The sequence below is a fragment of the Ciona intestinalis genome, unplaced genomic scaffold (assembly GCF_000224145.3).
Source record: "Ciona intestinalis unplaced genomic scaffold, KH HT000039.1, whole genome shotgun sequence".
In the NCBI taxonomy this organism is placed as follows: Eukaryota; Metazoa; Chordata; class Ascidiacea; order Phlebobranchia; family Cionidae; genus Ciona; species Ciona intestinalis.
In genome coordinates, this window is record NW_004190361.1 from 23485 (window position 1) to 32319 (window position 8835).

Here is an 8835-nt window from a genome sequence, read left to right on the forward strand (position 1 = left end):
TTTCCTTACACAGTAGTGCAGCTGCGGCGAGCCCATCAAGCAGTCGGTCCCACAGAAGGTTAGACTTTAGTGGTAAACGGAATACTGTGCGTGAAAATCGTTTGTTGAGAAGTAATCGTGTTCGAAGATATTCGTACAAGTAAGTTAGGTGTGGATTTCTTGTGTTTTGTCGTATACTATTCTATATGGGTGAGATCCTACAGTCAGGCATGACATGGGACCTGGGATTTAAGCCAGAGTTGGCCCATTACCCCAACATTGTATATGCACATTCTATTCTATATGGGTGAGGTCCTACTCTGAGGCACGCCATAAGAGCTGGGATGTAGGTCAGGGTTAGCCCATTACCCCAACACCCAGACTGTGAAAAGTGGTGCAACCAATTGAAGGTTAATGTTTTGTTGGCATTTGTAATATGAAAATAAATATATCATTATAACTGCTTGTAGATGCTACAGCATTCAAGTGCCCTTCACTTTAAATGATTGCCACACATTCTATTTATAATATTGACCTTGCATAACTATTAGGAGATAATCCTTTAATCCACCGTTATCACTAGTACTGGTGTGGTGGTGAGTGTGCCTGGCTCTAACTCAGAGGGTATGGGTTCAAGGCTTGTCACTGCTACCATTGTTGGCATTTGTGACCTTATGCAAGACACTTAACGCCAATTTCTCCAACCAAGTGGTCACTAATGGGTTGTCAATTCAGCAAAATTGTCAGCCATACAGTACAAAAGAACAATCACTCACAAAGTTACATACGTGGTAACCTGTAAGCGGGCACGAGGTGTATGAAACAGAACACCCATGTTGCAATAACTATCGTTGCCATGTCATAAGGATAAACAATTTTATGTACATTTTTAAAATTAAGGTTAAACAAATTGTATATTTACATTTATTTATATTTCCACAGTACTTCTAGCCCCACCACCCCCCATGGCTGTGTAAGATCTGGATCATTCACCCTTGGTTACGATGATCACAAACTTAACAATAACCATTGTTATTCTGACAAAGATATATCGAAAATTTCATCTTTGCTGGATACTTCCACCAGTGTGGTAAGTAGTTATTACATTGCTTATATATTGCTATATAAGATATTGTAATGCATAAGCTTGAATTTTTATATGGGTGAGATATAAATAATATTTGGAAACAATGAGTGAGGTTGTTTTATGTGACATTACAAAGCTGGGGTGACATTGTTAAATACAGTTACATTTATAGTTGTCAAACATAGGGAACCTCATTGATTAATGTGGTGAATGCAATATACTTTGACTCTGCTTGTTTGTATAGACACCTAACAGCAGGGTAAAATCTGGGGCGACATTGTTAAAATGCAGTTACACTCATATTTGTCAAACATAGGGAACCTCATTGATTAATGCGCTTGTATGACACCTAACAGCAGGGTAAAAGCTATCACCCTTTTTTAAAAAAAATGTTGTGTCTGAAAACAGACAATAACAATTATAATAATCTTAATTACAAATATTGCAGTGTATGTTTCATCACAAGTATCATTGTGTTTAATTTATGACATCATAATTCACAGGATGACATCGACAAATCATTATTTGATGACAAATTACATTCAATTGTTGAAAGAGCCCAGTTATTACAAGATGCGTTCGACCATATATTATATGATGATAGTGACACAGGTGAAAAAAGCTATTGCATAATAATATAATTTTATTTAAAAACTCAGTGTATTTTAGGCGTATATTACTTCTGTACTTTCTACCCAGCACCAAATTGACTGTACCATATGCATATGATATGGTAATGGTATTATATATATTTCTGCTACAAGTTCAGCATTCTATATAGTTTGGAATTAAAACCACTGTTATTCTATACTGGTCCTATGGGTTAAGACAAGGATATTTTGCCCAGAATTGCCTAATTATTCCTACTGTGGTACTAAACATTTCAAGCTATGCTTGAGGTTACAACTATAGTATACATTATACAACGCTAGTATTACTTAATGCTGTTTATTACTGGTACTATATATGAACAGGACCTGACATTGACATGACATTAACTTTACTATGTTATACCAAATAAGCCACATTATATATGATATAACTTGTAATATATATGAACAGGATCTGACACTGACATGACGTTAACTGGCCATGATGATGAAATATCGGATGTCGATTCTGAATCAAATGATTCCTTTGTGTCAGCTAGGGAGGTAGGGACTCATAATTGCAATAGTAACATATACTGTACCTTAGCCCCATGCTGTATCATATACTATAAAGGTTATATTCGTATAAAAGACTGATATTGCTAGTGTAGCGTTTAGCTTCTATAACCACAAAACAAGTCTGTTCACTTAGGGATCCAACAACAATTGGTTTATTCTAACCTTAAAATATGGGATGGGAAACGAAAAGGCCCTTACGCAATAAAACAACGAATCAATCAACGAAAAACACAGGAATTTAACACGAAATAAACGAAAGATTGGCCGATGGTAATCGCCCCGCGCGCTGTAACTCGACATTGAAATAAAATGTAACTATAGTAGCTGGCTGTGGCTAACAAAACGGACTAAAAATAAGATAGCAAATAGATAAGCAACAAAACATATATATTGATTATTACACTAGTTATTGGTGAGCTCTTTGCAATTAACAATAACTGGTGCTGTCATTCCTCAAATATCTTTAGATAAAAGTTTTTTTACTCTTTTATTCTAAATGGGTAAGCTACAATGTTGCACACCACCTTATTTCACCTGTAAAGAAAATAAAAGAATGTAACTGTATCACATTTCATTGTTTAGTCATTATTTAGTTAAAATTTCATTATTTAGCATTGAGTTTCAATCATTTTTTTTTTAGTATTTATTTAGTTACAGATGAACTTGGTTTAAAACTTCTTATGTTGTACAATGATGTCTAATGCAGTACTAAGTCTTATGTTTCAATGTATTTATAGTCCTGGGACACTTTCTCATTAGACGGCCACCCCCATAGCATGTTAATGTATGAACAAGCATTGCTACTTGTGGAAAAGGGGGAAGTTTTATGCAGGACATACAGGTGCAATATATGTGTTTTAATATACAATCATGTGTAAGTGGGTGATACATACATGGGTACAGGTTGGTTATATGTGTATTACTATACAACCACATATAGGTTATAGGTGGAATTCAATGTGATATAAATAACGAAAGAATTTGAATTTCTTAAAACGTAGAGGTGCACAGGTGGGCTTTATATGTGTTTTATTACACATTGGGCAATTGGTGTTATGTTTTTCTTCATTTAACAAAATTTGTTGCTAAAATGCAGTTATTACTGATATATGCGTGTCATTTGTATGAAACAAAACACCCATGTTATAACGATCATCGTTGCCCCGCTATACAAGGATAAATAAGTTGCGTATATGGTAACTCGTAAGTGGGCACGAGGTGTATAAAAACGGAACACCGTGTTATAACGACTGTCGCTGCCCCGCCATGCGAGAATAAATAAGTTACATTTATTCATTTTTTCATTATTTATCTGTATATGTTTGTTATTGTAACTAAAATCCTTCCTATTTTCACAAGTCTGAAAAAATGTACCGAGTTAACTCATTCTTGTTCGCAGATCCGAGTTACTGGATTGTTTTTCTGATGATGAGTTTCTTGCCAAGCTACACTGTGTTAGACAAGGCATATCGGTTTGTATTTATTTTGTATGTGTTTTATACTTGGTAACTTATCCATGGTTGCCACTGCCATGCCCACAGCCGAGCTGCTGAAGGTATTTCAGTGTGTGGATAAGCAGACATGACTTTTGGTTGGTTTGGTCATTTATATCCTTGTGGGTGGGAACTTTAGTAAATTATCCATGGTTGCCACTCCCATGCCCACAGTCAAGTTGCTGTAGCTATTGCAGTGTGTGGATAAGCAGACATGACTGTTATTTCTCCCACAAATAAATATACCAACACCACAACACGATGCCCCCCTATTTTATCTTATATCTATGTAATAAATTCTCACTAGGTGATGCTAGAGGACTTATCAGTACGTAGCTGGCTCACCGAAACGGGCCGTGCGATGATCGAATGCATCTTGTGTGCGGCGGAACGTAGCACGGACGATTTCCGGGTCGCGTTTCATTCAATGATGGATTATGTTGCTGATAGTGAGAACTGGAAGCAGATAAATGAGGAATTGAAAAGTAGAAAGGTGAGGTTCTGAATGGAAACACTGCAGTTTTGGCTGGCAACACTGGAGATTTGGATGAGGGTTTGAGACGTTGTTATCAGTTGTAACTGGGTAGTGTAATGCATATGATAGTTTAGTTTTATAAGTTAATAAAACTACATCTTTTGGGTTTAGGTGCTAGACCTACATCCCAGGCCCATGTGTGCCTTACTAATACCATGCTTGGTATTCCCCTAACTTAGTACCTAAGATAATAAGGCCCAAGATAGTAGTACATTCGGTATTAAGTAACAGATACAAAACCCAATGTCTTAGTATTTCTTTTCACTGTGTCATAACCTATTAATTAACTTTAATACCCAGGTTGTCCAGATGACTTTTTATGATGTTATATTAGACTTCATGATAATGGACTCGTTTGATGACTTAGACCAACCACCAAGTGCTGTGATGGCTATCCTTAGTAATAGATGGTTGTCTGATAGTTTAAAAGAATCGGTAAGTGTTTTTAGGCTGCTGTTGCAACCATGCAAAATGTATTATTAAAATAGCCTTTGTGGTAATAAAATGTTAGTTTTGTCGCATCAAAGACATTGAATGTATCGCTGTACAACATGCGAAAAGTTAGTCCTATAATTTATTGGTCGGTAAGATGTGTTTCATGAAATAAATAAAACTTATATGAGATAAATAGTTATACATAGTAAAATTAGCTGTCAAAAATACTAAAGTGTTGGTCAAATACAACTTAACTTAAATAAACACCTGTGAAAAGTGGTGCAACCAATTCAAGGTTATAGTTTTGTTGACACTTTGTAAAACTAGCTTTCAAAAATACTAAAGTGTCGGTCAAATACAACTTAACTTATATAAACACCTGTGAAAAGTGGTGCAACCAATTCAAGGTTATTGTTTTGTTGACACTTTGTAAAACTAGTCGTCAAAAATAATGAAGTGTCGGTCAAATACAACTTAACTTATATAAACACCTGTGAAAAGTGGTGCAACCAATTCAAGGTTATTGTTTTGTTGACACTTTGTAAAACTAGTCGTCAAAAATACTAAAGTGTCGGTCAAATACAACTTAACTTATATAAACACCTGTGAAAAGTGGTGCAACCAATTCAAGGTTATAGTTTTGTTGACACTTTGTAAAACTAGCTGTCAAAAATAATGAAGTGTCGGTCAAATACAACTTAACTTATATAAACACCTGTGAAAAGTGGTGCAACCAATTGCAAGGTGATTATCTCAACATTTTCATTATTACATCACATACGTTTCTCTTACATCACAATATTAATTATGACAGGCAGTGTCAACAGCAATATGGTCTGTATTGAAAGCAAAACGAAGCCGATTAAAAGATCCCGAGGGATTTGTGTCTCATTTATATGATATATCACAACACGTGACACCTGCGCTTGTGTGGGGGTTCCTGGGGCCAGACGGAAGACTGAAGGAAATGTGTCACAAGTTTAAGGTGGGAAGGGGTGTTAAAGTTGTTGTGCTGTAGGAGTGGTGTTAAAGCTAGTGGACATTGTATGATCTTTAAATTAATGTTATGTTTTTACAATAAGTATAAAAACTCATTAATGGTTTAATGTTGTACTGTATATGCCACTGTTCTAAGCTTCGCACAAACTTCTATAAACACAAGGAAGGCAGGGGCAGTTAGAAACACAATCCTGTGAACCCAATCGAACTTATTAGTTGTAATGTTTACTGATTAATGCTGTGCCAAAAGTTATAGTTAGCCTGCCCACCCTACATTTGCACCCAAACTTACATTACAAGCATAATAAATATCATCAAAATCAAACGTATTTCTCCCTGGCATAAAGTAATGTATTGGTTGTTATGATTACCGATTAATGCAGTGCCAAAGGTTATAGTTAGGCTACCTATGTTTGCGCCTATTCTTACCCTACCTCGTCTCACCTCGATAACATTCTGGCGCTTTTGTTTCTGCTGTACTTGGTACTGCAGTATAGTCACGTTGTATGGCGTTTCCTTTAGGTTTATTATGATGTATTATATCGTTAACTTATTATTTGATTGTAGATATCCATCGTTTTAGTTTGTTAAACCTAAATATATTACAACCTCATTTCTCCCCAGCACGAAGTGATTCGATTCTTAACCGACTTGTTTAGTTTTGAGCGTGTCCGTTACTCCACTCCCTCCCAAATGTCTGATGATATCCTAATTATTACAAGGGAAAGATTCACTTCATTACTTGAGTTTTTACATGACCCACAACTACAACTAACACCAAGGAATATTGATATGGTTGTGCCTTAAATCTGCTAATCTACCATTTAAAATGTTAATCTACCATTTAAAATGTTAATCTACCATTTAAAATGTTAATCTACCATTTAAAATGAGAGCAATAACTTAAATATGTGGTTGTTTTTATATGGTTGTTATCTAAAACTACATGTTTAATTATATATCTACCCTATATCATGGGAGCGACATGTTTTTGATAACTGAGCAAAACCATAAAACCTACGCATTTTAAATTGTAAACCTACCATTTAAGAGCAGTATTTACCCGTTTTTGATATTTGGTTACAACCTGGGTCTTGGGATATTATGTTTATACTCCCAACGCTTAACAATTGAGCAGTATTTATCAATGTTTTTATAATATAAGAATTTAACTACAACACATTATCTTGACGGTAAAATGGTTAAATTATAAACAGAACTATATCTTTGAAAATTTGAGCAATAGTTATTTATTGTTTTATATATGGTTGTACCTTGGTAGTTGCTTTTGCATTGACCTGTAACTGCTTTTGCATTGACCTGTAAAATGGGCAAATTTGTCATTTGAACTGTTTTGCCTAATTAGGTTTTTATACATAGTTTAGTAAGACTTATAATAAAATTGGGAACTAATAAGTTAACACTAACATGCTACTGTTTATTCTACACTATTGCATGGTATGTACTATATACAATCTAATTTTATCACATTCAAAGTAAAATGGGATAAATATATATTTAAATACGGTTTGGTTTCTTCTACATTTAGGTTTACCCTAAAAGTAAACATATAGTAGGGCTGGGAAAGATAAGCACCTTTAGCACATGGAATATCCTGATCGTGTTTTAAACAATTAACAACGGTTTATGGGAGTCGTGATGATACAGTTTTATAATTCTTTTAATGTTCTTTGTTTACTACCAAATTGGATAAGAAAATAGAAATAAAAGGTGTCCCATCTTACCCCACCCTACTATACATTTACACTTTTTAAAACTGGAAATTTATGCTAAAATTGACCAAAGGGTTTTAAATAAAAAGTGAAATTATTTTTGCCTTCAAAATTATTTTGCCTTTTTATTTGAAATTATTTTGCCTTCAAAGCAATGGGTTACAATAGTAGCATTTATAAAGTAGTTGCATTTTATCACTGTGTATTGCAAGCCATATAAATCTTCCCTATATTATCATTAATGGTGGCACCGATTTTTTAATATTTCAGGGGTTGCTACTGTAGCTTTCTTCATCTAAATGGCGCCCTGTGTCTTTATAAATACTGGGTTTTGCAAGTTAAATATTGGATCTTGTTAATTTTAGGATAAATTACTTTTATGATTGGGGAAACCAGACATTGCATCCCCTGTACTGTATAATCGGTGCCACTATATAATATATTTGGTACTTTTGTTTGTGATGTCATATTTATGGTGTTTGTTTGTCCATTGTTTCGTAACACTGGCTGCTATGTCTTATTTATACGATACATGTTTGTAAATGTGGGTTGAATTTTTGTGTTAAAACTGAAAACTTTACCAAGGACATTCGTATGTTTGCAATTCGTTTTATGCTAATTTTGTTTATAAACCGATAATTGTTGTTTGTTTTTATATCGCACCAAAGTATCTTCATTGTGAAGTTGTGCTGTTGTTTTACTTGATTACAATCACTGTTTTAAACTTTGGGATAAAATGGGATTTTTGAAATGATTTCTGAATATATTTCTCACCATATTTGTTTGTTGTAGTTATTATTAATTTGTAGTTATGCAGTTTCTATTCTATATGGATGAGGTCATACAGCGAGACACGTCATGGGACCTGAGATTTAGACCATGGTTGGCCCATTACCCCAACATTGTAGTTATACAGTTTCTATTCTATATGGGTGAGGTCCTACAGCGAGACACGTCATGGGACCTGGGATTTAGACCATGGTTGGCCCATTACCCCAACATTGTATATACAGTTTCTATTCTATATGGATGAGGTCATACAGCGAGACACGTCATGGGACCTGAGATTTAGACCATGGTTGGCCCATTACCCCAACATTGTAGTTATACAGTTTCTATTCTATATGGGTGAGGTCCTACAGCGAGACACGTCATGGGACCTGGGATTTAGACCATGGTTGGCCCATTACCCCAACATTGTATATGCACATTCTATTCTATATGGGTGAGGTCCTACAGTGAGGCACGTCATGGGACCTGAGATTTAGACCATGGTTGGCCCATTACCCCAACATTGTATATGCACATTCTATTCTATATGGGTGAGGTCCTACAGTGAGACACGTCATGGGGCCTGAGATTAGACCAGGGTTGGTCGTAAGCCCCCACAGTGTATATGCACATT

General features: G+C 35.1%; 1 protein-coding gene across 5 annotated transcripts in view; it reads left to right on the plus strand.

The window, feature by feature from the left end:
• Positions 1–8208, plus strand: part of LOC100175476 (mitoguardin 2-like) — an 11474-nt gene extending 3266 nt beyond the window's left edge. For 2 of the 5 annotated variants that reach the window (XM_018815167.2, XM_026837962.1), the window contains exons 7-15: positions 922–1069; positions 1570–1678; positions 2129–2220; positions 2973–3076; positions 3635–3707; positions 4036–4221; positions 4564–4698; positions 5513–5683; positions 6322–8208. In XM_018815167.2, the coding sequence (XP_018670712.1) occupies positions 922–1069; positions 1570–1678; positions 2129–2220; positions 2973–3076; positions 3635–3707; positions 4036–4221; positions 4564–4698; positions 5513–5683; positions 6322–6504 (1201 nt within the window). In that variant the 3' untranslated portion in view covers positions 6505–8208. Of the gene's footprint in view, positions 1–13; positions 140–921; positions 1070–1569; positions 1679–2128; positions 2221–2972; positions 3077–3634; positions 3708–4035; positions 4222–4563; positions 4699–5512; positions 5684–6321 lie in introns of all 5 variants that reach the window. The other 3 variants (XM_018815168.2, XM_026837961.1, XM_018815169.2) reach the window with 3 other exon arrangements.
• Positions 8209–8835: the final 627 nt, after the last annotated feature.